Here is a 20544-nt window from a genome sequence, read left to right as displayed (position 1 = left end):
AAGGGAAAAATGGATATCTACAGCCATTGACCAGGAAAGCCTCCAGTAGTCATTTTCATCTGTAAATCAAACAGCAACATCGAAATAAAACTTTGCATAAGGGTGGCGGCCCATGGCACTTACAAATCTTTATGACCTTTAGTGTAACCTCTGGATTCCCCCTCTCAAGGCAAGATCAAGTGCCCCATTCTGCAGGGTCTTCTCGAACAGTACCTCACAGCACACTTCTGAGGAGGAAGTATCACATATCTCCAAGGATACATCATCAAAGTCTTCCTCCCCACCTTTTATCAGCACAAAGACATTCATCTCATGGATAATGTGTCTACATTCTATGAGCATAGCATTGGCACAAGCCTTCAGCTGAAAGAGGGAGAAATGACTGAGGTCTCTGCCACTGAGGACCGCTAGAGAGCAGGACTGTGCTGAGTGAGCCCAGTACAGATGATTAGCCTCTGGACTTGGTCGTTAATGAGGTGCAGAGGCAAGTGAAGGAACATTTTGTCAAACTTCCAGAGATCACACACAGATGAGAGCGAAAGACAGAGGAACCTGCTCAGGTTCTGTTTGATATTATGGCTCTGGCATGCAAACACATGGCTACTTCCATGGATCAGGTGGTAGCTGGCATGGCCTGGCAAAGCCAGATACGCACGGAGACCCTTACCACATTACTTGAGCCACAAAGGCATTTATTCAATGGCTAGTTGCAGGAAATCTGCAGCAGACCAGAATCTTTAGGCCCAACAGAGGACATCCACCAAACTCATCTGAGGTGAAACAGTAAGCAGGATCCTCTAGCTCTGCTGTAACTGCCAAGGTGGCAGCAAGATGTAACACGAAGAAAAGAAAGATTAAAAAGCATGGAATCCATATTTGGTGCAGGGATGTGAACTTCTCTATAGCATTACACTTGAAGCAAATACAACTCTTTGTGCCAAACAAAAACAAATTGCTGGAGAAACTCAGCAGGTATGGCAGCATTTGCAAGGAGAAAACAGAGTTTATGTTTTGAGTCCAGTGACACTTCTTCAGCTCTTTGTACAATAGTCCTGTGGTCGCTTTCAATATGTTACGACTTCTGACTAGTTATGTTTTTCCGGTACACTACCTGAGCAATTCCGTGAACATTATGTGCAGCAGTGCTAAGACTGCTGAAGTTCTCACTTATTGCTTTACTCTGAGAGGCACTTTGGAAAGCAGAAATTTAACCTACACCATTGAGATTTGAGAGTTAATCAGCATAGTGTAACCTCTCTATATCTTAGGCTTAGAAGAACGCTCCTTAGAAATTAAGGTTTGAGTCATATAAGCGCAGTCCTTGTATAACTCCAAATAACTCCATATTTATACACTGGCTAGGAAACTAAATAGGACATAATTGGTAAAAAGGGAACAAAGTTAGTTATAATCTATGCCAAACAAAGCAGCTTAATGTTTTAAATTTACATAGCAAGCATTTCCTTCAGGCAAGGAATGCTGCTGTCTGAATTGGCTCATAATTTTGAGTGGCTGCAAAGGTTTATACACAATCACCCTCAAGTCAAGTCACTAACATGACACCTCAGATCCATATACCTAATCTGCCTCTAGCCTTTGCTTCATCTGCTACCTACTCATTCCCTTTGATACCCTCAGCATCTCTGTCAGATTCCCCCTTCTTCCATTTTCGATGAGATAGGTAGCTGGTCTACCTCATCCACTTTTAACTTCTCAACCCTTTGCTGAGCTCGGTTGTGTCGGATGCAGCAAACAATCACTGTTCTGCGACTCTGTCCCGGTGAGTACTGCAGTGCGTCACCTGAGCGGTCCAGGCAATGACAGAACATCTTTAAAAGACCAGCTGTCTGTTAAAAATCGGCCCTCGTGGATACGTAAGCATCATTTAGGCTTTTTGGCCTAAAGCAGGGAGCAGTCCAGGAACTTGAAGCAGCATGGCAAGGGGTCAGTTTGAGAGACTGAAAACAGCATGAGGTTGAACTGGGAGCTACCTCCTGTAGTTGGTCGATACAATGGTAAAGGGAAAGCAGCTGATTGGTAGCTAGGTTTTTCTACTATTCTAATTGTAATGGCAATTCTTAAAGTTTCATGATGTCAGGTCAGCTTGACGAGGTGGAGCACGGACTTTGTGGTATGTGTAAAATCATGGACACATGGTAACACATTTGCACCAAGTACTGCCAGTACTTGCTTGGGCTCTGAGTTCTGGAAATTGAGCATTGGCTCAAGTCATTGTTGTGCATCTGTAGGGCAAACAGAAATGTGGAGAAGTGGTTGTACTACAGATTAGAAGCAGACAAGCAGTAAGGGAGTGAGTGACTAGTAAGCAGTCTCAGAAAAGAAAGCAATAATGTAGGCATTGATCATGTTTATTAATTGGTAATCTTTCATTTTGGATACTGGCGAGCGTGGTGGTTCCTCAGGAATACATGCAGGGCCAGGTCAATGGCACAACAGGTAGCACAGGTGGCCAGGGGTCTGGGGGCTTTGGGGAGTGGAATGTTGAAAAAAGAATGGACAGTCAAGAGTTAGAGGAAATTCCGTAGTCAAAGATTCAGGCAGGTGTTTCTGTGGCTGTCAAAGTGACTCCTGGAGAGCTTGTTGCCTCCCTGGTATCAAAGCAAAGAAGGTACTGTTTTGTCTCAGATGAGTTTGGCGGATGTCCTCTGTTGGGCCTAAAGATTCTGGCCTGCTGCAGATTTTCTGCACCTAGCCACTGAATAAATGTCTCTGTGGCTCGAATGTGGTGAGGGTCTCCGTGCGTATCCGACAGGTACTGATTGCTCTGCCAGGCCATGCCAGCTACCACCCGATCCATGGAAGCAGCACATTTTATTGGGGGAAGGTGAGCAGCCAGAGGTTGTGATCCATGTTGGTACCAAGGACATGGCTAGGAATGGGAATGAAGTCCTAACAGCAAATCTCAGGGAACCAGGCAAGAGGCTGAAAGGCTGGACACGTCAAGCTCTAACCTCAGGTGCTAGTGAGCATAGAAATAATAGAACTGAATGATTGAACAGTTGGAAAGTGGCAGCAGAAAAATGGGTAACAGACCTTTGAGCATTCAGGTTGATTCTGGGGAAGGTGAGGCCTATACAAACTATATCTGCCTAGGACCGCAATAAATGTCCTTACCAAAAGATTTGCTTGTGCCATTGGGTAGTGTTTAAACTAGATTGATATGGGGAAAATTCAGTGTAGGGAACTTAATGATTGATTCTGGAAGACAAAGTAAACAGGAATTTAAAGAAACCTATTGCACAGAAAATTTGCAGTATTATAAGGTATGTAAGTAAAGCAGGAAGTATAGCGATGAAAGCTGATGAACTGTGGACACAGACAGACATATGGCAACATATTATAATTTCTATAACAGAAAATTGGCTTATGGATGGCAGCTCAATTTGCCTGGTTGTAGAGTTTTCAGGCAGGATAGACAGTCAGGGAAGGGATGGAGGTGCAGCATTATCGGTTGAAGAATCAACCACATTGATGAGGACTGATGCGATACTAAATGAAGCATCAAGTTAGATCATACGGATCGAACGTAGAAACAAAAACATGGTAGCCACACTGCTAGATTTTGCTATAGATCCCTGGGCAGTCAGAGAGAGCTACAGGAACAAATATGTTGGCAAATTTCTGCATGCAAAAAATAGTGGGGCAATAATATTTGGGTCCTTCAACAGCCTGAATATCAACTGGGGTTCAAATGGTAGTAAAGGTACAGAGGGCAAAAAATTCTTGAATTGTATTGAAGAGACCTTTTTTAGCTTGCACAGGACAACCCCAACAAGAGAGAGTGCAATTCTGGATATAGTTTTAGGAAAAAAGCTAGACAAATAGATAAAGTAGCCCTAGATGGTTATTTTGGAGATAATAACTATAACGTGGTTAGATTTACCATCATTATGCAAAGTGACAAAGATAAAGCAGAAGTAAAGCAAGGGTAAAGTTCTTAATTGGGGGAAGGAAGCTGGGTTGGCATGGTGACTTAGCAGTTAGCACTGCTGCCTCACAGTACAAGGTACCTGGGTTCAATTCCAGCTTTGGGTGACTTTCTGTGTGGAGTTTGTAAATTCTCCCCATGTCTGCGTGGGCATCTGCCATTTCCTCACACAATCCAAAGATGTGTAAGTTAGCAGGATTGGCTGTGGCAAATTAACTTCCATGTCCAGGGTTGTCTGGACTACATGGATTGGACATGGGGTTATGGGCTTGGATGCTCTTTGGTGGGTCAGTGCAGGCTTGATGGGCTGAATGGCTGCTATCTGCACTGTAAGGAATTCTATGAAATCTTTCCAACTCTGAGAGATTATTTGGCAAAAGTGGACTAGTTATAGCTAATTGAATGAATCAATGAGCAGCATTGAAAGGTGACATTCTACAGGCTGACTGTAGACATGTCCGCACCAAGAAAATGTGTGGGACTGCCAAATCTAGAGTCCACTGTTATCCAGCAGCATAATGGATTAGGTAATGCTGAAAATCTCAAAAAATAGTTCTATTCGAAGCTTAAGTGAGTACAGAAAGTACAGAGGTGAAGTGAAACAGAAGATTAGGAAAGCAAAAAGAGAATATGAAAAAAATCAGTAAAATTAAGAAAAATCCATCAATGTTTTATCAGTATATTTAAAGCAAGCTGGCAAATAAGGAAAGGGTTAGGCCTAGCAAGGAAGTGCATGGCAGCATGAGTGTGGATGCAGAAAATGTGGACATGGCTCTAAATGAGGATTCTATCTCTATCTTCACAATTGACAAGTACCATGCTGGCATTCCAGTTAAAGAGGCAGAGTGTGAAATATTACAATAAATACACAGAATAGGAAGAGTCATACCTCACAGAAGAGGCCCTTTGGTCCATCAACTCCCAGTTATACTAGACCACTTTCCAGCACTTAACCTATAACCCTGAATATTGTGACATTTTACATGCTCATTCACATACCTTTTAAAAGCTTTGACGTTCCCGGGAAGTGTACTCCAGATTGCCACCATCTCTGGGTGAAACCAATTCTCCTCAAATCCCATCTGAACTGCTTGCCCTTCATCTTAAAATGATGCCCCCTCTTTACTTACACTTCCAATGAAACGAACAGCTGCTTCCTATCCATCCTGTCCATGCTCCTCATATGCTTACACACTTTGATAAAGTCTCCCTCAGCTTTTCTCCTGTAAGAAAAACATAGAGCCTTTCCCTACTCTCTTTATAGCTAAAATACTCCATCCCAAACAACATCCTGGTGAATCGCCAATGCGGTCTTTGAAGAAGGAGGCCATCTGGGTTGTACGGTATTGGAACTGGTCCTACTGGGAGCAGCTGCGGCGGAATTACGGTATTGGAACTGGTCCTCCTGGACCAGTTCCAATACTGTACAACCAAATGGCCTCCTTCTTCAAATACCGCAATTTCCCCCCTAGACGTGATCGACGATGCCCTCCACCGCATCTCCTCCACTTCCCGCTCCTCCACCTTGAGCCCCGCCCCTCCAACCGCCACCAGGACAGAACCCCACTGGTTCTCACCTACCACCCTACCAACATCCATATATAGCGTATCATCCGCCGTCATTTCCACCACCTCCAAACGGACCCCACCACCAGGGATCTATTTCCCTCCCCTCCCCTATCAACATTCCGAAAAGACCACTCCCTCCGTGACTCGCTCGTCAGGTCCACACCCCCCACCAACCCAACCTCCACTCCTGGCACCTTCCCCTGCAACCGCAAGAAATGTAAAACTTGCGCCCACACCTCCTCCCTTACTTCTCTCCAAGGCCCCAAGGGATCCTTCCATATCTGCCACAAATTCACCTGCACCTCCACACACATCATCTATTGCATCCGCTGCACCCGATGTGGCCTCCTCTATATTGGGGAAACAGGCTGCCTACTTGTGGAACGTTTCAGAGAACACCTCCGCGATGCCCGGACCAACCAACCCAACCACCCCGTGGCTTAGCACTTCAACTCCCCCTCCCACTCCACCAAGGACATGCAGGTCCTTGGACTCCTCCATTGCCAGACCATAACAACACGACGGTTGGAGGAAGAGCCTCATCTTCCGCCTAGGAACCCTCCAACCACAAGGGATGAATGCAGATTTCTCCAGTTTCCTCATTTCCACATTTCATTGCTTGTCTCAGTCAAATCCCTCAAACTCAGCACCGCCTTCCTAACCTGCAATCTTCTTCCTGACCTCTCCGCGCCCCACCCCACTCCAGCCTATCACCCTCACCTTGACCTCCTTCCACCTATTGCATCTCCAACACCTCTCCCTCAAGTCCCTCCTCCCTACCTTTTATCTTAGCCTGCTGGACACACTTTCCTCATTCCTGAAGAAGGGCTTATGCCCGAAACGTCGAATCTCCTGCTCCTTGGATGCTGCCTGACCTGCTGCGCTTTTCCAGCAACACATTTTCAGCTCTGATCTCCAGCATCTGCAGTCCTCACTTTCTCCTCCTAACTATCCTATTAACCTATCTTGCCATTTTCAAAGACCTGTGGACAAGTACCCCAAGATCCCTCTATTTCTCTGAACTTCCTAGTGTTCTGCCATTCATCGTGTATTCCCATGTCTTGTTACTTCCTCCAAAGTGTAGCGCTTCACACTTTTCAGAGTTAAATTCCACCTGACCCGATCTGCCCATCTGATGAATCCATCTACACCCTCCTGTAACCTCAGAGCTTCCTCACTAATTAACCAGCTGACCAATCGTTTTCTCATTCGCAATCATCTCCTCACATTCTCATCGACATTTTTATAAATATTACAAACAATAAGGGATCCAGCACTGATCCTTGTGGTAAGACACTGAACACTGACTTCCAGTCACATAAATAGCCTTCTCTCACCACCCTCTGTCTCCTAAACGCAAGTCAATTTTGGATCCAACTTACATGTTACTCTGGATCCGTGTACTTTTACTTCCTTTATCAATCTTTCACCCTAGTGGGACCTTGTCACAGGCCATTGCTGAAATCCATCTTAACTACATCCACATACTCATCTACTCACTTCATCACCTCCTTCAAAAATTCCATCAGATTTGTTAGGCATGAACTCCAATAACAAAGCCATGCTAACTATCCCTGATCAAACATTGCTTCACGAAGTGGAGATGATTTTTCTCCTTCAGAATTTTCTCCGACAGTTTCCCTACCACTAATATGAGACTCACTGGTTTGTAATTCCTTGGTTTATCTCTTATAAAGCAGAATCACATGAACTTCCACCTGCTCCAGTCCTCTGGTAACTTTCCTCTGGCCAGGGAGATATTTAAAGTTTGGGTCTCTCATCTCTCATCTCCCACAACAGCCTGGGATACAACTTATCGGAATATTAAGCTTGCCAAAACATCCAATGTCTCCTCACTCCTAATGCCAATCTGCTCAAGAACCCTTAGTCCCTCTTCCTAAATTCTGTAACATGCTCATTGTCCCGAGTGAAAACAGGTTGAAATACTCATTTAACATCCTGCTAATGACCTTTGGTTCCACACATAGATTGCCTCTCCATTCCCTAATGGGTCCTGCTCTTTCCCTACTTATCATGGATTAGAATGGGCAGCTTGTTTACTATAGACTGTGCAGACGTGGTGGCCTCTTTCTGTACTCTAACTTTTCTATGGTTCTATCGCAGTTAACTCCCTCTATTCCCAGGTATCCTTCCAGTATCCCCGACAAGTTCCATTCTCTACTGTTTTTATCCACCCAGCCCAACTTACAGTGGTTGTTTTCTGTTGAACCCCTTTGAAAGAGAACCGTCTTTTCAGTTGAGCCCCATTTTTATTTCAATCTACTTTTTATTTCAAACTTCTTCTCAGTTGAGTTCTGCTTGCCTGCTTGGTCAGGTCTGCTGGCTTCGGCCAGTGTGGAGGTGCCATGTTGGACTGGGGTGGACAAAGTTCAAAATCACCCAACACCAGGTTATAGTCCAACAGGTTTATTTTGAAGCACTAACTATTGGACTATAACCTGGTGTGTGATTTTGAACTTAATCAACCAATGTGACGGCCTTGTTTGAGCAGGCTCATGGGTCTGTTCAGCCATCACCCCTTATACTGTGAGAGTTTAACAATAATCAAGAAAAGTATATGACCGACTCCTCATGTGCTAATGAACCTGGTGAAGTTTCACTGCTCAACCTGTCAGCATCTATGAGCTACAATCAAGATCACAAATGACTGAGACTTCTTATAAGCCGGTTGACTCAATAAGGCCTCATCCTTTACATTGTAAGTGTTTTTGCAAACAAAGGACATGGTCCAGCTCTTTGCACCTACATCCCAGTCCTGAAGAAGGGTTACACCTGAAAGGTTGACTTCTCCACCTCAAGGGACCTAAGGGGCAACCTTTTCATGCAGAGGGTGATGCATAAATGCAATGAGCTGCCAGAGAAAGTGGTGGAGGCTGGTACAGTAACAACATTTAAAAGGTATCTGGATGGCTATATGAATAGGAAGGTTTGAGAAGGATATGGGCCAAGTGCTGGCAAATGGGACTAGATTAGTTTAAGATAGCTGGTCAGCATGGACGAGTTGGACCGAAGGGTCTGTTTCCATGCTGTACAGCTCCATGACTATGGCTCTATGATGTTGCCTGGTTTGCTGTATTCTTCCAGCCTCCTGCTTGTCTACCTTGGATTCCAGCATCTTCAGCATTTCTTTTGTCTCTAACTACCACTATACCATTGTGAAATCTCTTCAAAAGATGCCAACTTTGAGACATTCATTGCCTCCCTCAGATGTGCATTCAGTGAGTCCCTTTCTCACTGCCACAGTGCCATGACCTCTTCAGCCCTCCAGCTCTTTGCATCCACTCCCAGTCCTGATGAAGGGTTACACCCGAAACATTGACTTCTCCACCTCCTGATGCTGCCTGGCTGACTGTGTTCTTCCAGCCTCCTGCTTGTTCTGGTTATGAAGGAGTTTAGTTATGTAAAAAGTGTGCAATATTGGAGCTTGGAGGAAGAAGTTTACCCCACCAGACACATACCTGACATACATAGGCAGGTTTATGAATACACATTTCCCTTTGGAAGTAACAGGATTGTACCAGTGAATGTAATTCCGTGAGTTAGGGTGTTAATGAGTAGTCATGACGTGATAATGAATACAAAAGAGTTTCTGGCCATCAAGATCTGAGTACATAATAGCAAAACTTTAACCCGCCTTCAGGAAACAGAATTTTTGCCTTTCCCCTTCAGGTTGGTTGAGAAGATCCTGCTGAAAGATTCTGTAAAGAGCCTGTAAAGATTCTGTAAAGGCCTGTTAGAGATTAGATAATCATTGATGAGGTTTACCAAACCAACTGTCAAACAACAGTGGTTTACTTTTGGCAAGAAAGGAACATTCTATTTCTATACCAATTGGTCACTTCAGTTACAAGACAGTGGGTTGGGATAATGACAGAAAACATTCTTTGTTACTTTGCTGACAGCAAAGGTGATAACAAGAACCATTATTTCTGAAATTCAATTCGTGACATTTTATAAGAAATTTCATTTTAAAAAACTGTGTCTGATTCAGAGACTAATCACATGAACTAAGATGAGACAACATGTCACAGGCAACTTTTGTACTTTGTTGGTTTGCTTAAACTTTTTTGCACAAAGTTTGGAGATATGCAATGTCAGTGCACAGTCACTGACAATGATCTGTTAATGTAACACAGCAAGTAGGCAATAAGTGGTCTCAGGCGGTAAGGCAGAGAATTGCCTGAACTGTCTGACAAATCATCCTGAATCAGCAGGGACTGGTGCAGAACCAGCTCCAGGACAGTGATGACATCCCACATCATCAGCAGCACCTAAAGATTATTGCGCTCTCATGATTGCAGTATTCGAATGATGGTTCAAAGAAGACAATTCAGGCTGTTGTCTTTGTAACCTGCTGCTGGAAAGTTAATGGACTATGAAGAGAAGACTAACTGCTTTGAATACTCACTGTGGCACAGTGAATACACCGAGGGACTCATTTCTGACATTATTTTACAAAGGCAAGGAACTTATGATAAAACTGTTCTAAAATACAGGTTTGACCTTAACTCCCAGTATTGCATCCAATGCTGACATCAAATTATAGGAAGGAAATTAAAGCATAGAAAGTGTGCAGAAAGGATTAAGAGAATGGTTTGAGAAGGTTCAATTATGTAGATGGATTGAAGAAGCTGAGGTAGTCCCATTCAGGTAAAGTTGAGTGGAGATTCAAGAAGTCAACTAATAAAAAAAGATAAGAATTATTGATTGAGAGTGAACTAGCAAGGAATACAAACACAGACACATAGAGCTACTGCAACTATGTAATAATGATACTAGTTAAAGTAAACCTTGGTCCCTTGTAGGATGAAACTTTGGAAAAATAAGGGACACAGGGAAATGACTGAGACTTGGAACAAATATTTTTTGTTTGTCTTCAGGAAATAGGAACATAGGTGTGTAGAGCAGAAGTAGGCCAATCAATCCCTAGAGCCTGTTCCTTTGGCCTGCATCCCTTCATTCCTTTGAAGATATTAAAAGCATCTAAACAATGAACAAAACTAAAATGAAAAAAATGGGCAAAAAGCAGCAGGCAATTTAAGGCAATCACTATCACTGGTAAAAAAAGCAATAGGAAAATAATATTAAAAGCTAACACATTGTCTGTGCGTGATGGTCTGCATTCTTGGATGTTAACGAAGTGGCCTTGGCTGGCTGCATTGTTTGTAATCTTCCAAAATCTCCTAGATTCTGGAAAGGCCACCCTTAAGGGCCCCTATGGGCCTCACTTCACAGATTTCTTCTGACCTGTTCCTCATTTGAAGTATACTAATGACTGTCTTGACTTAATCTCAATCAGCCATGGCAATGGCAGCAACAAACAAATACTTACTGATGCAAGGCGCAACTGGAGATCGGCTCTGTTGGTAACCCTTAGCACAACGGTTGCATGTGATGCCAGTCACACCATCCTTGCATGGACACTGTCCTGTTGTCTGATTGCAGGTTTTACCAGCCGCACCAACAGGGTGACAGTCACAAGCTGAAAAATTAGAGGAACAAGTACAAGTCAGTTGAAGTGTCAGATCAGTAGAATTATGAGCAGCCACACAATATGTTTGCACAAAGACATACAGTGCTAGACCATAAGACCACAGACCATTAGTTATAGGAGAAGAATCAGGCCATTTGGCCCTTCAAGTCTGCTCCACCATTTAATTATGGTTGATATGTTTCTCAACCCCATACTCCTGTCTTCTCCCCACAACCTTTGATCTCCTTACTCTTCAATAACCTGTTTCTGACTTACATGCATTCAATAACTTGTCCTCCACAGCCTGCTATGAAAATAAATTCCACAGATTCAGCACTCAGTTCTAAAGGGTCAGCCCTTCACCCTGAGGCTGTGCCCTTAGGTCCTGGTCTCCCCTGCTAGTGAAAGCATCTTCTCCATGTCTATTCAAGCCTTTCAGTATTCTGTAAGTTTCAATGAAATCCCCCCTCATCCTTCTAAACTTCATCTTTCGGTTTTCATCAAGTATAGGATCAGAATCCTCAACTGCTCCTCATTTGACAAGCCCTTCATCTCCAGGATCATTCTTGTAACCTTCTTTGGACATCCTGAAATGTCAACACATGCCCCCTTAGATACAGGGTGCAAAGTTGCTCATAATATTCCAAATGCGTTCTGACCAGAATCTTATACAGCCTCAGCAGTACATGTCTGCTCTTATGTGGTAGTCCTCTTGAAATGCAAGAGGACCACTACATTACATTTGTCTTCCTAACTGCCAACTGAACATGTTAACCTTAAGACTTCTAAGACTAATATGATCCAAGTGAATGTTTTTGTACTCTGTCCCATTGTTAAGAAATTCAGGACTGTGTCTCCAAACTGCCATTACTGCCAATTATAATAGATCATTAAATTATAAAACCCAGGTAAATAGTGCTGTGAAGAAGGCATATGGCGTACTGGCTTTTATTGGTAGAGGAATTGAGTTCCGGAGTCCTGAGGTCATGTTGCGGTTGTATAAGACTCTGGTGTGGCCGCATCTGGAGTATTCTGTGCAGTTTTGGTCGCCATACTATAGGAAGGTTGTGGAGGCACTGGAACGGGTGCAGAGGAGGTTTACCCGGATGTTGCCTGGTATGGTAGGAAGATTGTATGAGGAAAGGCTGAGGCACTTGGGGCTGTTTTCATTGGAGAAAAGAAGGTTTAGGGGTGACTTGATAGAGGTGTACAAGATGATTAGGGGTTTAGATAGGGTTGACAATGAGAACCTTTTCCATGTATGGAGTCAGCCATTACGAGGGGGCATAGCTTTAAATGAAGGGGTGGTAGGTATAGGACTGATGTTAGGGATAGATTCTTTACTCAGCGAGTCGTGAGTTCATGGAATGCCCTGCCAGTAGCAGTGGTGGACTCTCCCTCTTTATGGGCATTTAAACGGGCATTGGATAGGCATATGGAGGATAGTGGGCTAGTGTAGGTTAGGTGGGCTTGGATCGCCGCAACGTTGAGGGCCAAAGGGCCTGTACTGCGCTGTACTTTTTTCTTTTTTTCTTTCTTTAAAATGGTTACAATACAGAAGAATACCATTTGGCTTATTGTGAAGTATTTGCTGTGTACAAGAGCAATTCAGCTAGTCTCATTCTTTTCAACTCTGTCAAGATTTTCTCTTCAGATAATTATTTATTTTTCTTTTAAAATCCACACTTGTATCTGACTCCACTACGTCTTCAGGCAGTGTATTCCACATTTAAGAATCCATTGCATTAAAAAACTGTAAAATACTGCAGGTGCTGGAAATCTGCAATAAAAGAGAGAAATCTGGAAAAGCGCAGTAGACCTGACCATATCTGGTCAGAGAGAAACAAAGTTAATTGAAGAAGTCTCCAAAGAGAAGTCTCTGGATTCTCAATGTTAACACTGTTTCTGACTCCACAGATGCAACCAGACATGCTGAGTTTATTCAGCATTTTCTGTTTTTAATCCACTATATAAAGATGTTTTTTCCCTAATAACAGTATTGTTTACTACTTGACCGTTCTGTCGATGGGAACAGCTTCTGTCTGTTTTCTCCATCCAGGTCTCTCATGATTTTGAGTACATGCATCAAATTTCCAACCATCCTTTTTTTAAAGAAGAACAGCCAGGTATTCTAATTTATTAACAAAGCTAAATTCTCAGCCTGGAACTGTTTGGGTAGATCTTCTTCTCAAAAGCCTTCCCACTTTTCAAAAATTCATAATCCCACCCTAGTTCACCATAAATTCCTTGTTTTTATACTCTGCTGCTCTTTATAATGTCCTGGATCCTGTATGCCTTATGAACTGTTCTCTTAACCTATCTGCCATTGTCAGCAAGTTGTAAACATGCTCATAGAGCCATAAAGATGTACAGCACAAAACAGACCCTTCGGTCCAACTTATCCATGCCAACTAAATATCCTAACCTAATCTAGTCCCATTTGCCAGCTCTTGGCCCATATCCCTCTGAACCCTTCCTATTCATATACCCATCCAGATGCTTTTAAATGTTGTAATTGTACCAGCCTCCACCACTTCCTCTGGCAGTTCATTCCATTTATGCACTACCCTCTGCATGATAAAGTTTCCCCTTAGGTCCCTTTTAAATTTTTCCCCACTCATCCTAAACCTATGCCCTCTAGTTCTGGATTCCCTCACCCCATGAAAAGATCTTGTCTATTTACCCTAACCTTTCCCCTCATGATTTTATAAACCTCTGTAAGGTCACCCTCAGCCTCTAATGCTCCAGGGAAAACAGTTCAGTCTCTCATTGTAGCTCAAATCCTCCAACCCTGGCAACATCCATGTAAATCTTTTCTGAACTCTTTCAAGTTTCACAACATCCTTCTGATAACAGGGAGACCAGAATTGCATGCAATATTCCAACAGTGGCCTAATCAATGTCCAGTAGAGCTGCAACATGGCCTCCTAACTCCTATACTTGATGCTATATCCAATAGAACAAAGAACAAAGAAAATTTACAGCCCAGGAACAGGCCCTTCAGCCCTCCAAGCGTGAGACGATCCAAATCCACTGTCTAAACCTGTCGCCCAACTCCTCAGCATCTGTATCCCTCTGCTCCCCACATACTCATGCATCCATCCAGATGCATCTTAAATGAATCAACCATCCTCCTCTACTTCCTCTGCTGGCAATGCGTTCCAGGCACCTACCACCCTCTGTGTAAAGTACTGGCCGTGTGTATCCCCCTTAAAGTTTTCACCTCTCACCTTGAAAGCGTGGCCTCTTGTTATTGAATCCTTCGCCCTGGGAAAAAGCTTATCTCTATCTACCCTGTCTATACCCTTCATGATTTTGTAGATCACAATCAGAACCCCTCTCAATCTCTTTTGTTTGATGAAAACAAACCTAACCTACTCCATCTCTCTTCATAGCTAGCACCTTCCATACCAGGTAAACATCGTAAACCTTCTCTGCACATTCTCCAAAGAGTCCACATCCTTTTGGTAAAGTGGCGACCAGAACTGTACACAATGTTCTAAATGCAGCTGAACCAATGTCTTGTACAATTTTAACATGACCTGCCAGCTCTTATACTCAATACCCTGTCCGATGAAAGCAAGCATACCATATGCCACTCTGTCCACCTGTGCAGCAAACTTCAGGGTACAATGGACCTGAACTCCCACATCTCTCTGCTCATCAATTTTTCCTAAGCCTCTTCCGGCTGCTGTATAATTCACTCTAGAATTAGACTTCCCAAAATGCATCACCTTACATTAGCCTGGATTGAACTCCATCTGCCACCTCTCCACCCAACTCTCCAATTTATCTGTATTCTCCTGTATTCTTTGACAGTCCCCTATGCTTTCTGCAACTCCACCAATCTTTGGGTCATCTGCAAACTTGCCGATCATACCAACAGTGCCCTCTTCCAGATCATTTATACATATCACAAACAACAGGGGCCCAGTACTGATCCTTGTGGAACACCACTGGTCACCTTTCTCCATTTCGAGAAACTCCCTTCAACGACTACTCTCTGTCTTTTGTTGCTCAACCAGTTCTTTATCCAACTAGCTAGAACACCCTGCACACCATGTGACTTCATTTTCTCCATTAGTTTACCATGAGGAACCTTATCAAATGCCTTACTGAAGTCCATTTATATGACATCTATAGCTCTTCTTTCATTGATCAACTTCGTCACTTCCTCAAAGAACTCTATTAAGTTGGTAAGGCATGAACTCCCCTGCACAAAACCATGTTGCCTATCACTGATAAGCCCATTCTTTTCCAAATATAAATAGATTTTATTCCTCAGTACCTTCTCCACCAACTTTCCCATCACTGACGTCAGGCTCGCTGGTCTGCAGTTGCCTGGAATATCCCTACTACCCTCTAGTCCTCCGGCACCTCACCTGTGTCTAAGGATGCTACAAAGAGAACTGTCAGGACCCCATCTATTTCCTCTCTTGCCTCCCTCAGCAACCTGGGTTAGATCCCATCCAGTTCTAGGAATTTTTCCACCTTAATAACCTCTAGCCTACCCAACACATCTTCCCTACTTATGTCAACATGATCCGGAGTACTCAAACGTCTATCTATAATCTCAACATTCATCATGTCTCTCTCTTCAGTGAACACTGATGCAAAGTAATCATTCAGAATCTCATCCACTTTCGCAGGTTCGACACACAGCCTTCCTTCCTTATCCTTTTTTGGACAATCCTTTCTCTAGTTACCCGCTTGCTACTTAAATAAGAATAAAAGGCTTTGGGATTCTCGTTAATTCTGCTCATTAAAGCTATTTAATGATCCCTTTTAGCCTGCTTGATTCCTTGTTTAAGACTTGTCCTACTCTCTCAATATTTCTCCAGAGCCTGTTCTGTTCTTAGCTGCCTGGACCTTATGTACGCTTCCCTTTTCCTCTTGGCTAGTTGTACGATTTCTCCCGTCATCCATGGTTCACAAATCTTGCCCTTCCTGTCCTTTGCTTTCAACGGGACATGCTTATCCTGCACTATCTTTAACCTATCTTTGAAAGCCTCCCACTTCCCTTCAAATAGCTGTGTGCAATCCACACTTCCCAGCTCCTGCCTAATTTTGATATAACTCGCCTTGGCCCAGTTTAGTACTTTCCCCTTATGACCACTCTCATTTTTGTCTATGAGTATTCCAAAACTTACAGAATTGTGGTTACTGTGCCCAAAGAAATCCCCCACCACAACCTCTACCACCTGGCCTGGCTCATTCCCCAACACCGGGTCCAATATGGCTCCTTCCCTCGTTGGACTAATGACATACTGCTCTAGAAAACTCTGCTGGATGTTTCTTACAAATCCTGCCCCATCCAAACCTCTGACACTAAGTGTACCCCAGTCAATGTTGGGAACATTAAGATCTCCCATCACCACCAACCTGTTTCCTCTATATTTTTCCATAATCTGTTTACCTATTTGTTCTTCTACCTCGGGTTCACTGTTGGGAGGCCTGTAATACAGCCCCAACAATGTAACTGCACCGTTCTTATTTCTCAGCTCCACCCATAATGCCTCAGTACTCAAGCCCTCCATAATGTCCTCCTTTAGCACAGCCATGACATCATCCCTGACCAGCAATGCAACTCTTCCTCCCCCTTTTACTTCCCTCCCTGTCCTGTCTGAAGCATCTGTATTCTGGAACATTTAGTTGCCAATCATGCCCTTCCTTCAAACAAGTCTCTGTGATTGCAGTAACGTCATACTCCCAGGCACCAATCCAAATCCTAAGTTCATCTGCTTTACCTACTATACTCCTTGCATTAAAGTATATGCACTTCAGGCCACCGGTTATTTTGCATTCACCTGCTCTCTGCCTACGCTTCCCCTTATTAATGCTAACATCATAAAAGAAAGCATACCAAAATGCTTTGTTCACTATACTATCTACCTGCGACTCCATTTTCAAGGAACAATGAACCTGCACTCCAAGGTCTCCTTGTTCAGCAACACCCCCCAGGACCTCATCATTAAGTGCATAAGTCCTGCTCTGAGTTGCCTTTCCAAAATGCAGCACCTCGCATTTATTTAAATTGAACCCCATCTGCCACTCCTCAGCCCATTGGCTCATCTGAGCAAGATACCATTGTAATCTGAGGTAACTTCTTCACTGACCACTACACTTCCAATTTTGGTGTCAACTGCAAACTTACTTACTATAAGACCATAAGACCATAAGACATAGGAGCAGAAGTAAGGCCATTCGGCCCATCGAGTCCACACCGCCATTCAATCATGGCTGATGGGCATTTCAACTCCACTTACCAGCGTTCTCCCCGTAGCCCTTAATTCCTCGAGACAACAAGAATCTATTAATCTCTGCCTTGAAGACATTTAGCGTCCTGGCCTCCACTGCACTCTGGGGCAATGAATTCCACAGGCCCACCACCCTCTGGCTGAAGAAATATCTCCGCATTTCTGTTCTGAATTTACCCCCTCTAATTCTAAGGCTGTATCCACGGGTCCTAGTCTCCTCGCCTAATGGAAACAATTTCATAGCGTCCACCATTTCCAAGCCATGTATTATCTTGTACGTCTCTATTAAGTCTCCCCTTAATCTTCTAAACTCCAATGAATACAATCCCAGGATCCTCAGCCGTTCCTCATACATTATAACTCCAATGTTCATATCCAAATCATTTATATAAATGATGAAAAACAGTGGACCTAGCACCGATCCTTATGGCACAACACTGGTCACAGGCCTCCAGTCTGAAAAGCAACCCTGCACCACCAGTCTCTATCTTCTACCTTCAAGCCAGTTCTGTATCCAAATGGCTAGTTCTCCCTGTACTCCCTAACAAGTCTCTCATGAGGAACCTGGTCAAATGCCTTACTGAAGTCCATATAGATCATGTCTACCGCTCTGCCCTCATCAATCCTCTTCATTACTGCTTCAAAACTCAATCAAATTTGTGAGACATGATTTCCCATGCACAAACCCATGTTGACTATTCCTAATCAGTCCTTGCCTTTCCAAATGCATGTAAGTCCTGTCCCTCAGGGTTCCCCACAAGGCTCCTTTAAGGAATCTGCATCTTTTTTTCTTTAACCTGTTGTCCTTCCTGCAAAAATATTTAATTTCACTTTCCTCTGCTTTAAATTTGATTTGCCATATGAATGCCCATTCCACCAGTCTATCACTATCCTCCTCACGGTTCACAACGAGTCCAACTTTTGTGTCATTTGCAAGTTTTGAATTTGTCCTCTACAAGCTAAGTCTAGGTGAATAACAGGCATGAAGAAAGCAAGTGATCCCACCCTCCTCATGTAGAGATCCAAATCGATTACCACGGTTCAACCCTACTCAGATACCCACATCAGTCACTGTCAGAGATAAATCTGGCAAACGTGGCCCTCTCTCCAAGGTGCTGAAATCCTGTTAGCACATGTTGACACCTCCTTCTCTAAAACCAGCTCCTTTTTCGATATTTCTGATCAACCTGAACAGACATTTGTAACACACAATTGGAGCAGATGGGACATGAACCTAGGGTCCCCTGGTTCAGAGATAGGGACACTAGAGCACTGCGCCACAAGGGTCCTCAAATAGATATTTCAATCAACCTGTTCCGACACAATATGGATGAAATGGGACTTGAACCCCAGCCTGCAAGCTCAAAGTTAGGGACACTAACACTGTACCACCAGAACCGTCCAGCTCCTTTTTACCATATAAAGCTGCTTTGTGGCTTTGTGTTGAATCTCACTAAAGAGCTGACTACCTTAAGTGCCCTGGGATGTACATTATCAGCCACTAGGGATTTATTGACCTTCCATCCCATCAATTTCCCTAATAAACATGGTTTTCTCTTTCATCAGACCATATCTTCCCTAACATTTCTGGGATATTATTATTGTCCTGCTTTGTGAAGACAGAATCAAAGTATGTATTTAATTTGTCTGTCAGCTCTTTGTTCCCCATTATATCTTCCTCCTTTTCTGGTTTCATTGTTTTCTCTTCACATGTTGATAGAATAAATGAGGAGAAAACCACCCAGTGGCAGAATAATTGATAACCAAAGGCCACAGATATAGAATGGCTGGCAAAAGAACCCAAAGTAGTACGTGGATGGAAAAAGGTGCAGGACAATGTGGTGTTATGGGAAGGATTGCCTAAAGGAGTGGTAGATACTGATTCAGTAATAACTTTCAGTGGGGAATTAAATAAATATTTGAAAAGGAAATGTGCAGATGTACACAGCAAGTTAGGGGAGTGGATTAATTGATGAATTTCTTTCTGAATGGCCTCCTTACATGCTCTCTGATTTATACTCAATGCAGTGAAAGTTGATAATCTTCAGAACCACAAAAAGAACAGCAGAACAGATAAATATGGCTGCAGGACGTTATCTAGTTATGTCAGCACTGCCGCATGCCCCTTTAGTCAAACATTTTCTCTTAATGCGTAAATTCCACCGAGTTCCTCAAATATGTTGGAGGAGAGTAATGCCTTATTCTTCTTTGCTGTAATCAGAATTGCTACTGCTCCGCAACAAGGGCAGACAGGGTGGAGCCAACTGGACATTGTCCACTTGCCCATGGCAATCTATTCTCATGGATTTTACCCAATCCATCTAACGTCAAAGATAATCCTTGTGTAATATTTCTCTAAAGATAAATGGCGATAGATAAAGTCACCATTGTGCCAGTGGACCATAGGACTGCTGTCTCATTAGACGGATAGACATCTGGCAGCTGTTTAACCTGAGGGTCACCATGCTTCAGGCAGTGGGCAAGGTTGAGAAGCTGGGACTTGCATGGTGATCTTATCCGATACAGGAAATGAACCTGTGCTACAGGCATTACTCTGAATCACAAACCAGCCATCCAACCAACTGAGCTAATTGACCTCCAAGATCAAGATATGCTCCAATGCTATAATTTTCTTTCTCTGTATGCATGGAATATATTTTAAAGACAAGTGTAAAAGTGGGTATGATCACTTTTAATGAGCTGGAATGTTTTGCATAGATAGTAAGGCTAAAATCTAGAACATTGTCTTTTTTTGACTGCTCTTTGAGTGGTCTAAGTATAAACTTAACACAGTTACTTAGCAATAAAATATTGAAATAACCCTAAATATAACATTGGGGTCGGACAAGTGCATTTTTAAATTTTCTTGGGTCTTGCTAAAAGCAAGCAGGTTAAAGGTTTTCACCTGTCCATGGAGCAATGTTCAGCTTTCTTTAATTAGTTGCAGTGTGAAAGTTCAAATCCTGTCATTGACAGCAACATTACTCCTGAGATATGCCAAGAGTGCCATGATTGGCTAACTGAACCAGGCAGCTGTCCAGAAAACATGCATTCACAATTACTATAAATTCCTTCGGTTCTCATACATCTAGGTTGTACTGAGTACAGCTGATGTGGCTGGTCAAGTGGTTGATGGGCTGCATGCGTTAGGGCTGCAACTATTATTGTAGCAACATCCCTCCAAACAGGAAGGGTTATATCACTGTGAGCATGCAGTGTGGACAGATGGATCACTGCTTTTGGAGACCTGAGTCTAAGCCACAGCTGGATACCTA

At 43.2% G+C, this 20544-nt stretch overlaps 1 protein-coding gene across 1 annotated transcript in view; it reads right to left on the bottom strand.

The window, feature by feature from the left end:
* LOC132825430 (netrin-3-like) overlaps positions 1–20544 on the bottom strand; it is a 185374-nt gene that overhangs the window by 56852 nt on the left and 107978 nt on the right. Inside the window, exon 4 of the mRNA XM_060840691.1 lies at positions 10872–11021. Within this exon, the coding sequence (XP_060696674.1) occupies positions 10872–11021 (150 nt within the window). The remainder of the gene's footprint in view (positions 1–10871; positions 11022–20544) is intronic.

Source organism: Hemiscyllium ocellatum, chromosome 20 (assembly GCF_020745735.1).
Source record: "Hemiscyllium ocellatum isolate sHemOce1 chromosome 20, sHemOce1.pat.X.cur, whole genome shotgun sequence".
Lineage (NCBI taxonomy): Eukaryota > Metazoa > Chordata > Chondrichthyes > Orectolobiformes > Hemiscylliidae > Hemiscyllium > Hemiscyllium ocellatum.
This window is presented reverse-complemented; position numbering and strand designations above follow the sequence as displayed.